The sequence below is a fragment of the Akebia trifoliata genome, chromosome 5 (genome assembly GCF_017979445.1).
Source record: "Akebia trifoliata isolate Shusen 1 chromosome 5, ASM1797944v1, whole genome shotgun sequence".
Lineage (NCBI taxonomy): Eukaryota > Viridiplantae > Streptophyta > Magnoliopsida > Ranunculales > Lardizabalaceae > Akebia > Akebia trifoliata.
In genome coordinates this window covers 26,000,345-26,021,368 of record NC_141379.1, presented here as the reverse complement: position 1 = coordinate 26,021,368, position 21,024 = coordinate 26,000,345, and the positions used below count along the sequence as shown (strand labels likewise).

General features: G+C 34.9%; 2 protein-coding genes across 3 annotated transcripts; both read right to left on the bottom strand.

Annotated features, from left to right (window-relative positions):
- Nucleotides 1-195: 195 nt before the first annotated feature.
- Nucleotides 196-3,952, bottom strand: LOC147401814 (protein NRT1/ PTR FAMILY 5.10-like). Of its 2 annotated transcripts, XM_086443225.1 has the most exons (4): nt 3,501-3,952; nt 1,744-1,991; nt 1,441-1,602; nt 196-1,140 (listed from the first exon to the last, which is right to left on the bottom strand). In XM_086443225.1, exons 1-4 carry the CDS (start codon nt 3,873-3,875, stop codon nt 312-314), a joined length of 1,614 nt encoding a protein of 537 aa, XP_086299351.1. In that variant the 5' UTR covers nt 3,876-3,952; the 3' UTR covers nt 196-311. The 2 variants fall into 2 exon arrangements, with proteins under 2 accessions (XP_086299351.1, XP_086299350.1); XM_086443224.1 differs by having other exon boundaries at nt 1,441-1,991; nt 3,501-3,948.
- A 9,078-nt stretch (nt 3,953-13,030) lies between these two features.
- Nucleotides 13,031-19,770, bottom strand: LOC147401813 (protein NRT1/ PTR FAMILY 5.10-like). Its single transcript, XM_086443223.1, has 3 exons — nt 19,363-19,770; nt 14,164-14,714; nt 13,031-13,935 (listed from the first exon to the last, which is right to left on the bottom strand). Exons 1-3 carry the CDS (start codon nt 19,723-19,725, stop codon nt 13,107-13,109), a joined length of 1,743 nt encoding a protein of 580 aa, XP_086299349.1. The 5' UTR covers nt 19,726-19,770; the 3' UTR covers nt 13,031-13,106.
- Nucleotides 19,771-21,024: the final 1,254 nt, after the last annotated feature.

The window sequence follows — 21,024 nt, the reverse complement described above, 5'->3', positions numbered from 1 at the left end:
ACAATGATTTTCAGTACATAAGGCCCACCAAAGGGGTGGGTGAAACACTGGCAAGGTCAGTGGATTCGAAAGAGTGTGCAGCAAAGCATTTCAAGGTACACCTTCCTCAAGATTGACAATTCAGACTTCTTGCTGAAACAAACTTGATCACTTGATCAATAGGTTCAGTTTGTATTTATAGTGTTTAAGATAAGATTACAAGAATCACTAGGATCTTATGTGGGGTTCAGAAATGGAGAGAATCCTTATCTACAATCAATAATAAAGGTGGTAATACTAGAAATAGCAATTGCACCGAGAAAATTCCCCCATCATATTGTGCTTGCCCTACTATAGATGTAGTGTTTCGAAAAATACAAGTAGACAACCAACTCTATGGTGCTGAGTCCTGCAAGAAGCAAATAGAAGTAATCCAAATGTGCTCGGTTGAGGTTGTTGGAAAACCAGCTATCCCGGCCACCCCCACTAGTTGCCTTCTCAATGGTGGAAATGAGGAAGCTGCTAAGGAAGCTCCCTACTCCTATGACACATGAGTAGAGGGCGAGACCTAGACTCCTAAGCCCATCCGGCACTTGATCATAGAAAAATTCTTGCATACCCACAATGGTGAAGACATCAGCAATTCCGAATAAGATGTATTGAGGAAGTAACCACCACACACTCATAGGAACTATTGCTTCCGGAATGTCAACCAACCCAAAATCTAAAGCAATTTTAAGTCTTTTCTTCTCAATTAAAGCTGCCACCACCATGGAGATCACAGATACAAAGATTCCACACCCAATTCTCTGAAGCATTGTTATCCCTGAGGACTTCCCTGTGATGAATCTAGCAATAGGAACAAAGAAACGATCATATACGGGAAGAAGTAGAACAATAGACAGTCCAGTAAAGGATTGGAGTGAGGCAGCTGGTATTTGGAAGCTTGATCCTATTAATCTGTCCATGGTACCTCCTTGCTTAGTGAAGAATGTCGAGATTTGTGCAAATGCAATCCCATATATCAAACATGTAACCCATATTGGAACCAATCGCAGTACAGACTTTGCTTCTTCCACTTGACTAATGCTACATACTCTCCAATCTTTCCTTGAATCATTTGAAAAGTTTGATTCATCAATCAATGCTTTGTTGAGAAACCTGCCATAAAGAAGGTCTTCTTGTATGTTCAATTAGAATATTGTAAAGTAACTCAAAAGCTCTGTTAGTATTATCATCATATGCATGATTTCAAGTATTGGGTCGATAATATAAATCCTACTCACCATTTAACTTGATCATAAACCTGAGTGCAGATATGGGTGTGAAGAAGAAAAACTGATTGTGGCTGATGAATGGATGAGTTTCCTAAAGTGCAAACTCCATTTTATACCATACGTAAAAAAAAGTACTCATTTTTCATTGTTTCAAAATAAGCAAAAAGAAATTCATTTCTCTTACTTGAATTGGTGAGAACCAACATTGGAGGACGTTTGCCTTGCTTCCTCTAGCATGGCAGTGGATGAAGGGGTGTTTCTCCAATTCCTTGCTGCTACTACAAACACTTGAGCGATTCTAACAAATGGGTTGCTCTTCTCCTCTTTGAAACTATAACGATAAGTCCTAGTTCCGAGCAAGAAAACAATAAGTGCTGCGGCCATTGAAACACTTGGAATACCAAATCCAAGCCCCCAATTCAAGTTGTCTTGGATGTAGCTCATGATAAAGATTGTAACACAGGAACCCAAACATAAACCAAAATACCACCAGTTGAAGAATGAACTCTTGGACTTGCTCTCCTCTGGGTCTCGCCCGTCAAACTGATCGGCTCCAAAAGCCTGTACGCATGGCTTATGTCCAGCTTGTGCAATTGCTACTAAATACAAAGAGATGAAGAAGAAGACGACTTGGAGAGTAGAAGGAGAAGAGCAAAAGATATTGTTCTCAGTGTTTTGACAGTCAGGTGAGTTTAGGGAAGTAAGAACAGCTGATAGAGTTAACAATCCGAGCCCCTGTAATTCCATCCAACTTGAAGATAATGTTTATTGATGAAAAATACCAAATATTTACTTATGATGATGATATAAAGAAAAAATGCTCAAATGAATGGCTCTAAAAGTAAGAAAATTTGATTTTCCACAACCAAGATGAAAAATGAATCAATTCAATGGCTGGAAATCAAAAACAGAAAAAAATTTCAATTCATAAGTCCACCAAAAGAGAGGATGAAACACATGAAAGGCTAGTGGATGCCAACGAGTGCCTCGAGCAAACCTTTAGTGGCTCATTGGTAGTGGTCATATATTGGGCATGTTTACATCCATTCTAGTGGCCTTATTGAGGATTATAAATACCTCTGTTCTGTTTAGAGTTGAACAGAATAACAAACAAAGATATTTTCCTTGTCTGTGTTCAGTTTCTCTCCTCCCTTCTCCTCTATTACATCCGCCTAACACAACCAAACATTTGTTCATTCTTTTTATCAATTCGTTTCTCTTCCGGGCAAACATTGGGGTGCAACTTCCAACATCTTTTGGGTTGTTCATTTAAGGTGCAAAAAACATGAGAACAACTGGGTCTGATTCTATTGTTGTGGGGATGCGAAACACCTTAAAAGGAGAGACCTTGTATGTGCCTCAACCCGATTCTTTCCACATTCATCTACAACAATCGGACATGAAACAATAGAATACAAATTTTCATCAAGGTATTTATGTTCAAGTTTTGAATTATTTGGTGACGTGCAATAGGTAAGAGTAATTTAAATGTACTCCTCAAGTTGCAATTATGGACTCTAGACTCCCAACACAAATAGTTGATGCTGGTATGACATTTCTTGATGACTTGGTAGATTAGAACATGGGTTTTGTGACCTTTAAGAGTATTCTTAATGGACTGGTTCTGTCATCTCGACCTCCCCTCTTCCTGTTTCTCTTTCAATTATCTATAATAAAAAAAAAATGAATAGATGATTTGAATAGTTTTAATGGTTTGATGAGTGATTTGGACTGAATCGGTAGTTTGATTTTTTATTCGAGAAGATTGATGAATTATAATTGCATCATTCTGTTTCTCTTGCCCTCTCTATTTTTTGTGTGTAAGACGAACTTGAAAACATCACTAAATTATATCGCACCATCTCCATCTCTCTATGCTCGTCCCTACTAAATTCTGTATGTATAATCAATTCAATCTTCTTTGGTGTTAACTTTCAAAAAATAAAATAAAAATAAATAAAATACAGAGCAAAACATCACAATTTACAGCTCCTGGTTTACTCCAGTCCTAGTAGTCCAGCCCAACACACCTCTCGGAGTTCATCTAATGATCATGTCGATGGGTACAGTCCTCCTAAGTAGGACATACTCTTGGGGAGGACTCTTACCGAACCACTGAGATGCGAAGAGCTGTACAACTGTATTTCTCTTCCCATCTCAGCCGTTCGTTTAACATTAAAAAAATTCACTTTCATCAAACGGCATCCGCGCACACAAAGTCAAAATCAAGAAAGAGAGACGAACCAGAACATAAAGCAGAGAAGAGAATAAGATGGTCCAATATCGTCCAACATACGAATCTGCAACAAAAGCACCAAGTAAAGGAAGCATAGATGCAGTACCAGACCACACGTTCACGTTCTCAGCAGCAGAGACCGTAGATTGGCGAAGAGGGCCAGTGAGATAGGTTATGAGATTTGATGAGATTCCATAATAAGCGAATCTCTCAGCGATTTCAACTCCAATAATTAAAGAAGCAGATCTCCATCCACCATATTTGGATTTGGATATAATATTAACTCTCCTTCCTTTGTAATCCACCACTCCTTCAACGATCTCTTCTCTCAACAACAGAGCATCACTTACAGTAGCACCAGTTGAAGTATCAGAGATCACCATTTCTCACCACTAACTCCACCACTAGATTCCCTTTCCCCGTACTACACGCAAGTGTTATAACTCGACTATGTACTACAAAAAGGTCGTGGTAACGGACACGAAAAACCTTACTTGGTTGACGTGGTAAGTGCACAGAACCCCAAAAGATCTTTTTCTTCAGAGATATACATGGACAATTCGACCCCACCCATCTTAGCAATCCCCCATTTAATTCGCGAAAATTTCACAAAATTTTCATTTTTTCAGTATTATTCACATATTTTAAATTAAAAGGCAGAAGAAGAATAAAATGCGTTTTTTCTTAAGAGATTTTTATAAATACCTGTTTTAAAAAAAATGTCATTAGAACTTGTTCTATATTGTAAAGTATACACTTGTAAATTGTGACGTGCAATCAAAAATTTAATTTGAAAATAATTGACATGCTTCAAAATTTTAGAGGAATCCATCTTGTGAAAAATATCCCTTTCAACATATAAAGAATAATGTCATGTCCCTATACATTTATTTGAGATAACATAACTTTTTTAAATTAATGATTTATCTATTAACTTTAATCTACTTTCATGAAGTAATGGAATAATAATCACAATACCCTCATTATTACCACTATCATTATTATCATCATCTTCATCATCATCATATTTCTCATATTACCAAATTTTTTAAATGAGATAGACAATGCACATATAAAGCATATATCGCATATCTTCTAGTTATCGAATTTTAGACCAAATTTTTGCAACTCAAAATGAAATAGAACTTGAATTTTTTATGTATCAAAATTTTGTCATATTCCAAATTGCTAGCAAGGGTTCTACCATTTTGTGCACTTGACATCAATCGAGTATAGATTGAGTGCAATTTTTTGAGTCATTTTATCATTATTCAATAGAAAATTAAGTTGTGCTACACTGCCTTCGTTGGACATTGTATTTAAAACTGTGTTGATGTGGCAGTGTGCAGATAACCATTGATTTCTTTCCTCGAGATACATGTTTAAAAAATCAATGGTTTTCTATAAACTGCCACGTTAGTGCAATGTTCAACACAATGTCCAACAAAGGTAGTACAATATTTTTCTACATAATTAAATGAAATATATTTCTCATTTTTTTTAGAGAAATGCTATTGGCACCTCCCAACTTTTACTTATTACTTTCTTAAATTATTTGTCACATATTAAAACCCACCATTCAAACAATATATAAGTTTGGTTCAAGCTCTTACTTGGGTGAATCTCAATTTTGCTAAATATGATGAAATTTCGAGTTGAGTACACTATTTATTTTAATTCGCAAAACATGTATTCGTCATTTTTATAACCTACGAACTTGTGAGTTCGTCACTTTTAATATCTACAAATTTGTAGATATATCAGTGAATTCATTAATTATAAAAGTGATGAATTCACTCTATAGATACGTGGGCTTTGAAACTTTTGGGGAGGTTTGAGCTCATCTACATGGATTTAAGAGTCACACCATTCAATTAAGGTGTGAATGAATACCATTAAAATATTTTATAAAATTCTATTTTTGACTTGTAGTGACTTACATATCCAAAAGATAAGGAGAAAATGATCTATTTAGAAATCTAAGGTAAGGAGGCTCAGTTGGGGAGGTTAGAACACATCTACATGGATTTAGGAGTACCTAGAAATCTAGGCACCTTGTCCCTCCCATCCTAAGATGATTACCAATAGAAGATCAAATGGTGTGATTAGGAAACTCACTATAGTCTAATTTTATGAAATAAAGACATAAATTAATGAGCAAGTTAAAACAAAAATGTTGCTTGTTGAAATTTTTTGTGAGCTTGAGACTTTGATGAAAACCTACATGGATCTTATCATTTGGCGTCCTAAAGATTTAAAATAATTTTATACGCTCCTTAGGGAGATTTTATTTATTGGTTTAATCATTTAATGAGGTTTATGATTTGAACCACACCATATTGGTATCAAGACTACATGCATGAGATTTTATCCATTTTTAGATTATTTTTGTTGGCTCTAAAGGTTGAAAACAAGTCCATAGGGACCTAAACTCTTGCTTGTAGCCATTATAGAAGTGAGTATGTGTAAAGTGTATGCATGTAATGGACTTATCAAGAAAATATTACCTTTAAGGAGAATTTACTTTCTAGCTCTATTGCCATAAAAAAAGGTAAAACAAGGACTATTATTCTAGGAAACTTAAAGTGCGAGTAAAGTAAAACATCTACACTATGAATTTAAATTGCATGGAAATAAAAAAAAGAAAGTAAAACAACCTAATTTAATGTTCTCAAAGAACTTATTACGAACTTATTAGGGGAGATTACCTCTAAGAGGGATTACTTTCTCTCTCTCCCTAAGTCTCTAAATTCGAACTTTAAAAAATTACATTAAAAAGCAAGCAAGTAACCTAAGTAAGAAAAGTACTTAATTGTAAAACGAAGGGGAGAGTGAGAAGAGGGGGATAAAAAAAAAATGGGAGGCTGAAGGGTTTAGCCCCACCTTAGCCTTTTTTTCTTCTTCTTCTTGATTTGTTCTTTTAAAGATTTTTAAAAAAGTTTTGAGAGAATAAGAAAGCTTAGAGAGTTTTGGGAGAGATTTTGATAGAATTTTAAATCATCTCAGCTTTTCATCTTTTTTATTTTGAATGGGGGTCCTATTTATAGGATTTTGAGATACCATTGGGGGTAAATTCGTCCTAAATCCTAGGGTTCCCAATATTCTTAACAAAACCTTTAGAAAAATCCTAAATTACCTTTTTTTTTTATTTGATGGTTTTTCACTCACCTATAGATCTCACCAATCATGATGATCAAGGAGATAAGATTGTAAAGGTTATAGTTTCTAGAGAATTATTTGAAGAGGATAAAAGAGTCCTAGGTCATTGACACTAGATTAAATCCTAGAGAATTATGCTAGATGACATACAAATATGGACTTGGATTTTGAACATTAAGTTCATTTAGCCTAACTAATCCTTTAACAACCTAAGATTAAGAATGTTTTTATTGACAAGTTTTAGAGAATTCTTTGAATTGGATAAAGTTATCAAAATCCATTGAACTTGGTCTAATTACATTGACCCTTTTTAGATTGAGGGGGGTGTTTACACACTTGAAATGTATGTTTTGGGAATTAAAATGAACAATGTACCAAAATCGAAATTTGAACATAAGTTGCGAACATTTGGGGAAAAATCCCTTCTTACTTCAACATTAAGAAGCATTATAACACATTCAAATAACTTCAACAATGCCCATATAAAATCTTAAATCTAACAAATATAAATCAAAATTTAAAACAAGAAAAACAAATAATTAATTTCTATTGGTACCCCATTTTTTAGTTATTGACTTCTTTATTTTATTATTAATTCTAATTGGGTGTAGAAAATAAAAGTTAAGGTCCCAATAACAACTCTCTTAATCCAATGCATTTGATATCATGGTTTTAAAATCAGTTTGATGTCTCGTCTCCTTCATGGACGAGACCGAGTTGTTTTGGATGAGTAAACTCATCTCGTGATAAATTAATCATTTAACTCATTTTACAATTATTTATTCACATATATTTATGTGAAATTAATTATAAATTTTTTTAATATAAAATAAGTTTGATTGGAACAAGATTTTGAAAATATCGTTTATCTTATGAGATACGACACAATTGAGATGCCATGTCTATCCATCTCGTTCATGGATGATATCAAGATGACTTGGGTGAGTCATCTCGATTGGATTGTAGCAATTCCATGTTAACGCTTTATAACGATGAATCCTCATTTGATTTCTCGCTCAAGAATTTTATGTCTTCATCTTCCATCATTGAGTTCCCAGGATACGTCGCTAATCAACCAAGAAAACTGGACCATCGAATACCTTTGCGTCTGTGAATTCTTCATTAGTCGATCTCTTTCGCTTTGCCTCAAGCAAAGCTATGACCAAGGAATTGGAGCGGATCGATCATCTGTTTAATTCTTATGCAAATAGTTCCTTTGGGACAATCGACCTAGAAGGAATTGAGGCACTTTGTTCAAATGTGAACCCCTAGATCTTGATTTAGGGTCTTAATTCCATCCTCAGATCGATTTTCTTATCGAGTGCCTTAAGAGCCATAATGATTACAAGGTTATAAACATGGACCAGTGGATGGGCTTTCTTTGTTTCTGCAATGAGATAAGCTTCCCAGACCTTAACAACTATGATCCAACCCTTGCTTGGCCCTTGATCTTGGACAATTTTGTCAAGTGGAAGAAAACGAGGGGATTTAGATTCAACTTCTTCTGGTGGTCTTGCATCCACACTTTCAACCAATTACTCGGTAAAAAAGAGAAATTCATGGAGTTTCTTAAGAATCTTGTTCACTTGGTACTCTTGCTAGACGCGATGAAGGTGACCCTTAATTAATTGGCTAGAGATGCTTGAGTGAGTCTTGAGACATTTTGGACCGCTACTTTTTCCTAATTTTTTAGTGTCAAATTGATTGGTTGTTCCTTTATTCAATAATAAAAAATGTGTTGTGGGTTGTACTGCAAGTGAGGAACCAAGGAGGCAGAGGGAGAGAGATTGAGCAGGGTGTATGCATGTGTGTTGGCAGCAACTAGAGAAGGGTTTTTTTTTTTTTTTAATGAAAAAAAGAGATTTTGAGTGTTGCTAGCAACAACATAAGGAAAAAAATAAAATAATAATGTGCTGTGATTGTTGTGTTTGAGTATTATCTGTGCCGGCAACATATATAATAATAAAAAAAGAGTTTTGAGTGTTGTGTTGTATGTCCTGATAGCAACACAATTTTAAAAATATACATTTTAGAGTTTGCTACAACAAGCAAACCTTGGATGGGACTTGTGTGTTCCTTTTTTGTTTTTAAGATTAAAATCCTTCAGATATGATTTTTGATATTAATCCTTTACAAAATACCGTGGGTCTCACACCATACTTTGGGAATCACATTCCTTAGTAAGGATATTTCATCACAACGATATAAGCCTAATTCAGTAAGATTTTACTTTTAATATGGGTTGAACTTGCATGTGGCATGATCCAATGTTATCAATTCAATGAATTTTGAAAGGGAAGTTTTCAATATATATATTATTTATCTTTCAACATTAAGACTTTGGTCAAAGTTAATAGCTATATTTTTAAGAACTTGGATGTAAGATTATTATTTTTGGATCCAAACATTTTTTTTTTAAATCTAGAAGGCCGTGACAATGGATTATAGATCACATTGGCCTAATGACTCATTGTAAATTTGAAATCTTAATATGTTAGTCGAGATAATTTAAGTTCTCATTGAGAAGCTTTTTGAGTAATAAATTCAAAAATGCAAAAAAAAAAAAAAAAAAAAAAAATACTCCCCATCTCCACAACTATCATTCTATCATCAATTCAATATTCTTTGAAATCTGAATTGTTTTGGGTCACCCAAAACAATCCTTGATTGGACAACAAAAAAAAGAAAAAAAAATTCTTTTGTTTTAATTCATATTTAAAAAAAAAAAAAAAAAAAAATTATTTTGGTTCATTAAAAAAAAAAAGGAATTTCTTGTGCCTATTTCAATGATTGATCGATGATTGGTTATTTGAGTGCTATCTTGATTAATCACTTCCGTACTATTTAATACTACTATGATTGATTGTCTATCTAATATGTCATGATCTAATTAATATATTTCTATGATGTGCATACTTTGATCTCAAACAAAATGTTATAGATATTTGTGTATTTCTTGATCAATATTTATTTAATATTCATACTTTTATGATTTGATATGGCTCACAGGACCATTCATTTGAAAAATGCCTCTGGCACATCCCACCCTAGGATGACACATTGATGGGAGTTGCCTCATCAGTGGACATTGCAACAAATGAGAACTTGTTAAATCTAGTGCAGATTGGGAATGATCTTCTTAAGAAACCAGTATCAAGGATAACTTTGGTGACAGGATAAAGAGGTTAAAGGAGAAGGCACCAATGAAGTAGTCCTTACTTGTTTCACCAAACTTCTATCCGATGAACATAAGCTCAGGAAGGTCACACTGTCTGCCAATAGGTGACAAATTTGCTCATGTAGAAAGAGATTGTTCCTACAATTTTAATTTTTCAATCCCTATCAAGCTAATAATTGTGTTAATTTAATTCTTAAGGTTAATTGGAATATTAAAAACAATTGTCTTTTTGAAAGGTAGAATCAATGACGTTGAAGTAATATTGGGAGTTGAGGCAATTCTTAAAATGAACTCCATTATTTGGTTATCCACTTCAGTTAGAATCATCGGAGAATATCCACAAAATATCGATGGTCAGGGACTCAGGATTGGCCTGTGTGATTGGCTGCTCACTGATGAGTGTCTCGAAACACTGAATTAGACGCATGTTTCCCGGACATTTATCTTAATTTAAGGTAATAATCATGATAAGCCTCGAAACATCATGTTACATGTTATTATATGATAATTAGGCTTAATTATACATAAATAATTTCATAAATCTGATTACGTGTATTTCTTGTACAGAAAATCAGCATTTTGGAGTCCAAATCTCAAGGCACAAGCATTTGGGTCCACTTTGGAATGCCCTAATCCTTAACTCATGTTTTCGTCTTTTGTTCTTTAGTACAAAGAAAAGTGGAAGCTACTTTTGGACTCTTCTACACACTTTTTTCTCTATAAATAGAGTCTCAATTTCTAAAGAAAGGACCCCTCTCGTCCTTCTTCTTTTTCGTAATTCTCTGTAATTTTCTAGTTTTTCTTTGAGAGAAAAAGTTCTTATAGAAATGAGATTTCAAGAGTGTTTTTCTTTCATCTTTGTTCTTTAATTTCTCTTTGCCACTCCATTGAAAAATCATTAAGTTGGAAATCAAATTCTAACATAGACTTACTTCATCCTCTTCTTTACCATGTTCTCTTTCTTTTATTATTGTTGTAATTTGTTTATCATGGTTTTAAAATCGGTTTGATGTCTCGTTTCCTTCATGGACGAGACCGAGTTGTTTTGGATGAGTAAACTCATCTCGTGATAAATTAATCATTTAACTCATTTTACAATTATTTATTCACATATATTTATGTGAAATTAATTATAATTTTTTTTTTTTATAAAATAAGTTTGATTGGAAGATGTTGGGTCATAAAATCATATTTTATTAAAATAATATGAATTAAAAACAAATTTAAATATATAAAATTCAGGATAACGTAGTAAAGTTTTACTATATCGAACATGATTTTGAAAATATCGTTTATCTCATGAGATACAACACAATTGAGATGCCATGTCTATTCATCTCGTTCATGGATGATATCGGGATGACTTGGGTGAGTCATCTCGATCTTGCAAAAGTTTTTTTTCCAAGAGAAGGAAAAAAAAAATAGGACTCTCTTTCTCAAATTTCTATTTTAAAAGCAGACGCCAAGATCTTTTCCTTGCGATCTGAGTTGTAGCAGATCCGTGTTAACGCTTTAGAACGACGAATCCTCATTCGATCTCTCGCTCAAGGGTTTTATTTCTTCATCTTCCATCATCGAGTTCCCGGGATGCGTCGCTAATCAACCAAGAAAACTGGACCACCGAATCCCTTTGCGTCTGTGAATTCTTCATCAGTCGATCTCTTTCGCTTTGCCTCAAGCAAAGCTATGACCAAGGAATTGGAGCGGATCGATCATCTGTTTAATTCTTATGCAAATAGTTCCTTTGGGACGATCGACCCAGAAGGAATTGAGGCACTTTGTTCAGATGTGAACCGCTAGATCTTGATTTAGGGTCTGAATTCCGTCCTCAGATCGATTTTCTTATCGAGTGCCTTCAGAGTCATAATGATTACAAGGTTATAAACATGGACCAGTGGATGGGATTTCTTTGTTTCTGCAATGAGATAAGCTTCCCAGACCTTAACAACTATGATCCAGCCCTTGATCTTGGACAATTTTGTCTAGTGGAAGAGAACGAGGGGATTTAGATTCAACTTTTTCTGGTGGTCTTGCATCCACACTTTCAACTAATTACTCGGTAAAAAGGAGAAATTCATGGAGTTTCTTAAGAATCTTGTTCACTTGGTACTCTTGCTAGACGCGATGAAGGTGACCCTTAATTAATTGGCTAGAGATGCTTGAGTGAGTCTTGAGACATTTTGGACCTCTACTTTTTCCTAATTTTTTAGTGTCAAATTGATTGGCCGTTCCTTTATCCAATAATAAAAAATGCATTGTGGGTTGTGCTGCGAGTGAGGAACCAAAAATTGATTTTGGACCTCTACTTTTTCCTAATTTTTTCATATTATTTTTGGATCTAAACAATTTTTTTTTGAAATCTAGAAGGACGTGGCAATGAATTATAGATCACATTGGCCTAATGACTCATTGTAAAATTGTGGAACAAATCTTACTTACCAAAGTTTATTTTAATATTTGTTCAATCCTATATTTTGACAATTTACATAGCATCGATCACTCACATAGAGTTGGAGTGACAAAGTTGTAACTACAACCCTATGTCGTGCACTTGGAACTTTGATTAGAATTGAACCTCAAGATAAAATAAACCCTATGTCGTGCACTTGGAACTTTGATTAGAATTGAACCTCAAGATAAAATATACCAAATGTGAGATATTTTCAATTTTGTTTGTAAGAAAATATGCAAAATTGAATGGTATTGAAAGCATAAAAAATAAAATAAAAAGTCTTATTAGCGGCGGTCATTACCGCCATTATAGGCATTCAAATCGCATTCATAGCTACGGTACTAAAAACTAATTAGCAACGACCATTACCGTCACTATAGACCTCATTTCTAGTAGTGATTTTTGACCGCCACTAATGAGGTCCATATGGCTTTTAGTTGTGCCATCAACGGGGACCCATCACTATTGATAATAGCAACGGTATTTTTGGTATTTGCGACGGCTTTTGACCCCTACTAAAAGCCAAAAAATTTGTAGTTACTCTTTTTGTTTTTCAAAAGTGAAGAATCATGAGGCAAATACAAAATTTCCATGGATAGAGGACTTTGCGTTGATGTACATAGTGTTATATTGGTTTTTGCTCGTTTCATTTTGTTTCACAAAGTTCATGCCTGAATGAGATTGACGAGATGAACAATAGGTTGTTTATGCATGTAAGTAAATCAGCGAATACAGATTTTAAGAACATAGGATCCTAATCTTTGATCAATCATAATTATAATAGTAGAACTAGTGAGAATAGTTGCACCAACTACAAATCTCCCATTATAAAATACTTGCCCTACTATAGAAGTAATATTTTGAAAAATACAAGTATACAACCAATTCGATAGTGCTAAGTCCTGCAAGAAGCCAATAGAAGTAATCCAAATGTGCTCGGTTGAGGTTGTTCGAAAACCAGCTATCCCGACCATCCCCACTAGTTGCCTTTTCAATGGTGGAAATGAGGAAGCTGCTAAGGAAGCTCCCCACTCCTATGACACTCAAGTAGAGGGCAAGACCCAGACTCCTAAGCCCATCTGGCACTTGATCATAGAAAAATTCTTGCATACCCACAATGGTGAAGACATCGGCAATTCCGAACAAAATATATTGAGGAACTAACCACCACACACTCATAGGAACTGTCGCTTCTGGAATGTCAACCACCCCAAAATCTAAAGCAATTCTAAGCCTTTTCTTCTCAATTAGAGCTGCCACCACCATGGATATCATAGATATAAACATTCCATAACCAATTCTTTGAAGCATTGTTATCCCTGAGGATTTCCCTGTGATGACTCTAGCAATAGGAACAAAGAAACGATCATAGATGGGAATGATGAGAACAATAGAAACTCCGGTGAAGGTTTGGAGTGAGGCAGCAGGTATTTGGAAACTTGATCCTATTGATCTGTCCATGGTACCTCCTTGCTTAGTGAAGAAGGTTGACATCTGTGCAAATACGACCCCATATATTAAACATGTAAACCATATGGGAACCATCCGCAATATAGACTTTGCTTCGTCCACCTGGCTAATGCTACATACTTTCAAATCTTTCCTTGAATCATCCAAATTGTCTGATTCAAAAATCAATGCTTTGTCGAGAAACCTGTCATAAAAAATTAAAAAAAGCATTAATGTAGCATATTAGATTAGAATACAATAAGCTAGTTCAAAAGCTTTCTTCATATTAGTATCAATTTGAATCCTATTTCACCATTCAACTCCATATAAGTAAACTTTAGCGCAAATGTTCACAAGACAAACTGGACAACATACATGAAAGAATTCATGTTTCATTCTATCGAAATAGGTAAAAGTAATTCATTTCTCTTACTTGAATTGGTTAGCACCAAAATTAGGAGACGTTTGCCTTGCTTCCTCTAGCATATTAGTGGATGAAGGTGTGGCTCTCCAATTCCTTGCTGCTACTACAAACACTTGAGCAATTCTAACAAATGGGCTGCTCTTATCCTCTTTGAAACTGTAACGATAAGTCCTCGTTCCAAGCAAGAAAACAACGAGTGCTAATGCCATTGAAACACATGGAATACCGAATCCAAGAGCCCAACTCAAGTTGTCTTGGATGTAGCTCATGATGAAGATTGTAACAGAAGCACCTCCGCACAAGCCAAAATACCACCAGTTGAAGAATGAACTCTTGGATTTGCTCTCCTCTAAGTCCCTCCCATCAAATTGATCGGCTCCAAAAGCCTGTACGCATGGCTTATGTCCAGCCTGCGCAATTGCCACTAGATAGAAAGAGAAGAAGAAGAAGACGACTCGGCCAGTAGAAGGAGAAGAACAAGAGATGTTGCTCTCAGTGTTCTGACAGTCAGTTGAGTTTAGGGAAGTAAGAACAGCTGATAGAGTTAACAATCCGAGCCCCTGCAATTCCATCCAACGTGAAGATAATCTTATTGATGAAAAATACCAAATATTTACCTATGATGCAATGATGATAAAATGAAAAAATGTTGTTCATGATTTTTCACACTAATCATGAAAAATGCTAAAATTCAATGGCTAGAAATCACAAATAAACATATTTCCAGTTCATAGCTCCACCAAATGGGAGGATGAAACATTCGAAATGGTCAATAAAGATAATGACTTGTCATCGACGGTGTTTTCAATATCTTAAAAAAAAAATTGGAGAAGTGTACACTCATTTTTTGTTCAGATTAGATTACTCGAAGGGGAGGGAAAAACAACTTGCTAGTTCCTAGTGTATCTCTGCTACATCAATTTTCTCTCACTGCTACATCAATTTTCTCTCACACTTTTTCACTTTCTAGTATTTACCAAGAAGGTGCAGGGGAGAATTCCCCTGCCATCTTTCTCAAGCGAGAAGTAGTTTAAAAAGAGTATGTTCTTATACTCATAAGAAATGGGGGATTGTAGGATAGAGAGAGATGATTTTCCTCACTCTTGAAGACAGTAAGTCAGAGACGATGTAGACAACCTCTGTTCTCCCTCTCTTGCACAACCTATCTCTCCCGTGCTATCTCTTTTCTCCCACGGTATCTCTCTCCCTCTTTGATGTAGTCAATTTTCGACATATAAGGTTGGATTGATTGATCAATTATCACACAAAGGTAATCCCATAAGAATTATACACATTCAAGGAAACAATAAGAACATGAATTGGCTAAGCAAGCAAGCAAGGGGTTAGTTGTTAACGGAGGTGAAGGAGGGTTCAACGGGGAACTTCTACCATTGTTTATGCATCCATCGTTCCACATTCTGATAATACCTCCCTTCTTTCCTATCTGAGGGACGAATTGGTTGTTTACAAACAAGCATTCAAGAAAGCAACATTCAAATCTTCCGTTATGAACTTGAGATACAAGGTGAACCATAAACATGAGTAATAGGGGTGACAAAAATAGAGAAGCGTTATAAGAATTGGATTGGGGAGTTTCTCTGAGGTTTTAACCTAGTTCATGGGATCAACTCTCATCAAGCCTTACCAACTTTGCTAAGTGGCACTTTCACACACACAAAAAACACAGTAAGACAACTAACTTTTCTCCTACGGTATCTCTCTCCCTCCTTGATGTAGTCAATTTTCGCTATAGAAGATTGGATTGATTGATCAATTATCACACAAAGGTAATCCTATAAGAATTATACACATATAAGGAAACAATAAGAACAAGAATTGGCTAAGCAAGCAAGGGGTTAGTGGTTAACGGAGGTGAAGGAGGGTTCAACGGGGAATTTCTACCATTGTTTATGCATCCATCGTTCCACATTCCGATAATACCTCCCTTCTTTCCTACCTGAGCAACAAATTGATTGTTTACAAACAAGCATTCAAGAAAGCAACATTCAAATCTTCCGTTTTGAACTTTATATACAAGGTGAGCCATAAACATGGGTACTAGGGGCGACAAAAATAGAGAAGCGTTATAAGAATTGGATTGGGCAGTTTCTCTAAGGTTTGAACCTAGGTCATGGGATCAACTCTCATCAAGCCTTTACCAACTTTGCGAAGTGGCACTTTCACACACAGTAAGACAACTAACTTTTCCAAAAAATATCTGGATCTCTTTCCAAGGCAAGTCGTCCCAGTAATATTGGGCTTCCAAGTGTGCCTCACATCCTCCCCATTGGTCCACACGACCTTCTCAAACTCTTAGCTCTCTTTAACATCAAAATTAGTATCAAAATTTTGAGATTGGTCACATTCCTCTAGAATTGGCTCCCATCAATGTTTATCTGATGATCTGGCATAAGTGATCCATGATCGACTCTAATCCTTCTTTGAATAGGTTGCCAAGTGCGCTTCCATGTGACCTACTCACCATTAGATTGCTTGAAGATCTTTATCACCGTCATGCAAATGATATGTCATGATTTTATGATCAACCTAATTGATCCTTGATGATAGTATGGTATTTCTTGATGACTCAGTTGATGGATCTATATCTACAATTTATTCTGTGATCTTTAAGATTATGATTGATGGAATGACCATTGAAAAAGAATCGATGGTTCCATTGGCATTTTGAGTTGGTTTGATGGCTTGATCTGATATCTAAGTTATTTTAAGGGTTTGATCAATGATTTGGACTGAATTTATTGTATGGTTTATGATTGAGTAGGTTGATGGAGAGTCTAAAACATCACCTGTGGCCTTTATTTTCCTAGAGATAAGAACATCTTTCTAGGGATTTGTACACTAACTTTGAAGAATTTAATGTGAGCAAAAATCTCTCGTGATATAAAGGAACCCCTACAAATTTGAAGACGAGTTGGATTTTGCAAGAATGGTCTTTATATCGAAGGACAATACAGATTAGTGGGAGATGCAAATTTCCTAGGTATCAATAAATGTCTCCTAGAGATCAGATTCTATTGTGCATCCCAAGGAAACATCCTCTCATCTCAGTCACTCGTTCCATGGAGAGCCTCAATCAACCTAATGTTTTTCCAAAGAGTCGTCTAAATTGTATGTGGTGTATATCTGTGCTCTTACCGCATCAGCCGCTTACAGACCACGGATGTGTCAGCTTTTCATTTTGTCATCAGTCTTTTCCAAAAGTTCACGTTACACAACAACCCATGGTTGTGACATAAAATCTACTGTTCATAATGAGATCATTTTTTGAGACTCCCAAGAAACCACACATACTCACTAGTCCACCAGTATTAAAGGACATCCAAATTTACAAAAATACCCACGTAGAGATGTACTTCAATATATGTGGATCCATGAGAATGTAGTGTTTCCGGGGTGGGTGGGAGATGACCTCTGTAGCACTTTTTGTTTATAGCCCTCTACAACGCAGTTGAACGGTTGGAAAATTGCCACGACAACGAGATGGTACAATTTCACTGTTTGATATTGGGTGGAATGACCGTACATTTTAAAAGTCATTGATTAAAAAAAAAAATTTTATTTTTTATTTTTTATTTTTTTAAGATCAAATTCTGGTCATTGACAATACAGGCCTCTGTTGTTATTTTTATTTGAAGATGAGCCATTCTCTCATATCTATTTGCACACATTGAAATGACTCATTTCACTCGGTTTAAGTGATTTTTTTTATAAAATTATCATTTTATCCTTATATTTTTATTAATTGTACACACCATCTCATCTCTTATTGAACAAAAAATCCAAAATCACTTCTTCCTCCCTCCCTCTTCTTCTCCTTCTAAATTTTGTAACAGATTGAATAAATGAAGATTAGATTTTAAGTTCTTATTTATTTATTTATTAAAGTTATCTTATTTCTTTTACATTTTTTTAGACATTTAATCATTAAGGAAGATAGAAAAATCATTATTAAAACTTCAAAACGACAATTTTAAATCGAAGAATTTGAAGATTTTTTTAAAATTTTATTTAATAGGTTCAGATTAAATTTGTTTTAGCAAATTTAATAAGAATCTATTAAATATTACCAAACAGATTCGATAAGTACTTACCGAACAAAATTTTATACTGATCATTGTAAAATTAATTTGGTAAGTATCTATGAACAGAATTCTCTCATGTCTACAACTTCAATTTGATTGAAAATATTAAGGTAAGGAAAACAAGTATAATCAAAGTTTTGAAATCTTTAAGATGCAAAGTAGAAGAAGAAGAAATTGATTCACTAATTTTAAATATGTGTAATAAGCAATAAAGATTAAAACATATTATCACGTGTGTGTGCAAAGAAATATTTTGAAATTAAGGTAAATATAATAAACTAAGTGGGTGAAATGAGCCATTGTGGTGTGTTGGTACGTGCAAATAGACCCACCATTGAAATTACAAGCACCTTAATAAAATGTGTCCTTCGAAAAATTTATCCGAATGCCTACACGAATCTGTATTTTCTTCTATTTTATCTCAACCGTCGACAGGGAGGATAGAAACTTAAATGTAAGTAAAAAAGTGGGTGGTCACTGGTCAGTGGTCTTAGTGGTTACTAGTCACTTCTCTTTGACATTTATGTCTTTTTTATCAACGAAAATGCTGAACTGACTTCCTTGACATTGCCTTCAACACTACGCTTATGTGGTAGTGTGCAGACACAACCATAGATTTCTCGCCTTGTATCTCGAGGAGTAAAATCTAACGTATTCTACACCTTACCACGTCAGCATAGTGTTGGACACTGAGTCCGTTTAGAACGACTAATTGTCGGTTCGGGTCTGGGTCCGCTTATCTCCAAAAACTGTCCTCCTAAGGAGGTCATACTCTTGGGGAAGATTCTTAACGAACCACGGTGATGGGAAATCTCATCTCAGCCCTTCGTTAAATATTAGAAAAAGTCAAATTTTAAACTCGTCCGAGACCGAAACGTATCGCCCGAGTTAACTTGGTATCAGAGCTGAACGAGACCAACTCACAAAGTCATTTTTTTGACCGAGTTTTATGTCTCACGTTATATTATTTGAGTTATCTCACGAGACGTCTCAAACGTATCGGAAAACTCGTCCGAGACGACGCGGTATCGGAGCTCAACGAGACGAGACGCGATACCGAGTTTAAAAACCATGATGTACAGAGAGAAGAGAGAGAGAAACGAACCAGGACGTAAAGGAGAGAAGAGAAGAAGATGGTCCAATAGCGTCCAAGGTAGGAATCAGCAACAAAAGCACCAATTAGAGGAAGCATAGATGCTGTACCAGACCAAGCGTTCACATTCTCTGCAGCAGAGGCCGTGGATTGGCCAAGAGGACCAGTTAGATATGTTATCAGGTTCGATGAGATTCCATAGAAAGCAAATCTCTCTGCAATTTCAACTCCAATAATGAAAGAAGCAGATCTCCATCCACCATACTTAGATTTTGATCTATTATTAATTCTCCTTCCGTTGTAGTCTGCCACTCCTCCAACGATCTCTGCTCGCGAAAGAAGAGCCTCACTTGCAGCAGAACCAGAGACCGCCATCACCCTCTGTACTCTCTCTCTCTCTCTCTCTTCAATCGAAGTATATAATGTACAATTATTTTTTAACAATTATATATTTCTTTTTTTTAAGAAAAGAAATTCAATATTAGAAAAACAACGCGTGCAAGACGTACATAGTATTTTTTTTTTATAGAATGGTTTGGACTTTAAACATGCCCCCACCAGGTTTACGTTAATATTTGAGATACCCTTTGTGTTTTTAAATTGATGACATACCCCTTGATCATAGTCTTTTCTCTTGACTAAGAAAAATTGACCTCAATGCCCTCATCTTCAACCTTTATTTAAAATAAAATAATAATCTTAATTTTCCTCATAAAAATCCTTCATCTTCAATCTCTTCAAGCCAAAATAACCTTTGATTTTCCTCTTAAAGATCAATCATCTTTGATTCATTCAATGTTTAATAATCTATTCAACCTTCAATTCATAGCTTCAACCTCACTTAAACCCGTCTTTTTACAAAGTTCTAAATTTTTCTTTCCAAAATTGCATCATTTTTTATCATGTAAAATCCTATTTTTCTTTGAAATTTAATTAAAGGTTGAAATATAGAATCTTCAAATTGAAGATGGAAGGTAAGAGATTTTAGATTGAAGATGATTGATTGTGAAAAGAGACATTTGCTTTTGGCTAGTGATTTAAGATGAGGGTATTTTATATTGATAGATTTCTCGAGCACACCTAACTGCTACATTTTTATTACAAAATCTCCCTTGGAATTTGGCAACTCCAAGCGAACCGCATTTTATAAAGTTGATTACACACCAAACCTTACTTTATCAAGATTGTAACCCATCAAATCTTGAGTGGGAATCCACATCCTAAAATTTAAATTGGTGTGCTTAATTTGTTACTTAATATAGCTTGAGTGGATCGTAACCACGTCAATTTGTAACATCCAAAAACATGATCTGATACTACAATGTTATAATGAAATTTTTTTGTAAAGAACTTTGAAAAAATTACAATAGAAAGGTTTGATTCAATAACAAACTTGATAAAGCAAGGGAGTTTTTTAAATAAAATTACAATAGAAAGGTTTGCCCAATAAATCTCTCTTTTATATGTTTTATAGTGGTGAGTCTTCAGAGGGAAATAAATATACTTGAAGCACATGGTTTACGTTGAGTTTAGGAAAAAAAAAATGTCTTACAAAGAAGCAATGCTTGATCAAATTTATTTGATATTGAATCAGGTCCAGAAGGGTGTCTCATTGCTATAATATGGGTAAGGTGTCTACATGGCATGTTTTGATTGGAGTTTAAAGCACCTAAT

Excerpts from the sequence above, each read along its gene's own strand:
- LOC147401813 (XM_086443223.1), bottom strand. The coding sequence starts at position 19,725 with ATGGCGGTCTCTGGTTCTGCTGCAAGTGAGGCTCTTCTTTCGCGAGCA. Across the intron at positions 14,715-19,362 it reads CTTCTCTCCTTTACGTCCTG|GGGCTCGGATTGTTAACTCT; the intron begins GTTCGTTTCTCT and ends ATGGAATTGCAG. Across the intron at positions 13,936-14,163 it reads TTTGGTGCTAACCAATTCAA|GTTTCTCGACAAAGCATTGA; the intron begins GTAAGAGAAATG and ends TTTTTATGACAG.
- LOC147401814 (XM_086443224.1), bottom strand. The coding sequence starts at position 3,875 with ATGGTGATCTCTGATACTTCAACTGGTGCTACTGTAAGTGATGCTCTG. Across the intron at positions 1,992-3,500 it reads CTTCTCTGCTTTATGTTCTG|GGGCTCGGATTGTTAACTCT; the intron begins GTTCGTCTCTCT and ends ATGGAATTACAG. Across the intron at positions 1,141-1,440 it reads GTTGGTTCTCACCAATTCAA|GTTTCTCAACAAAGCATTGA; the intron begins GTAAGAGAAATG and ends TCTTTATGGCAG.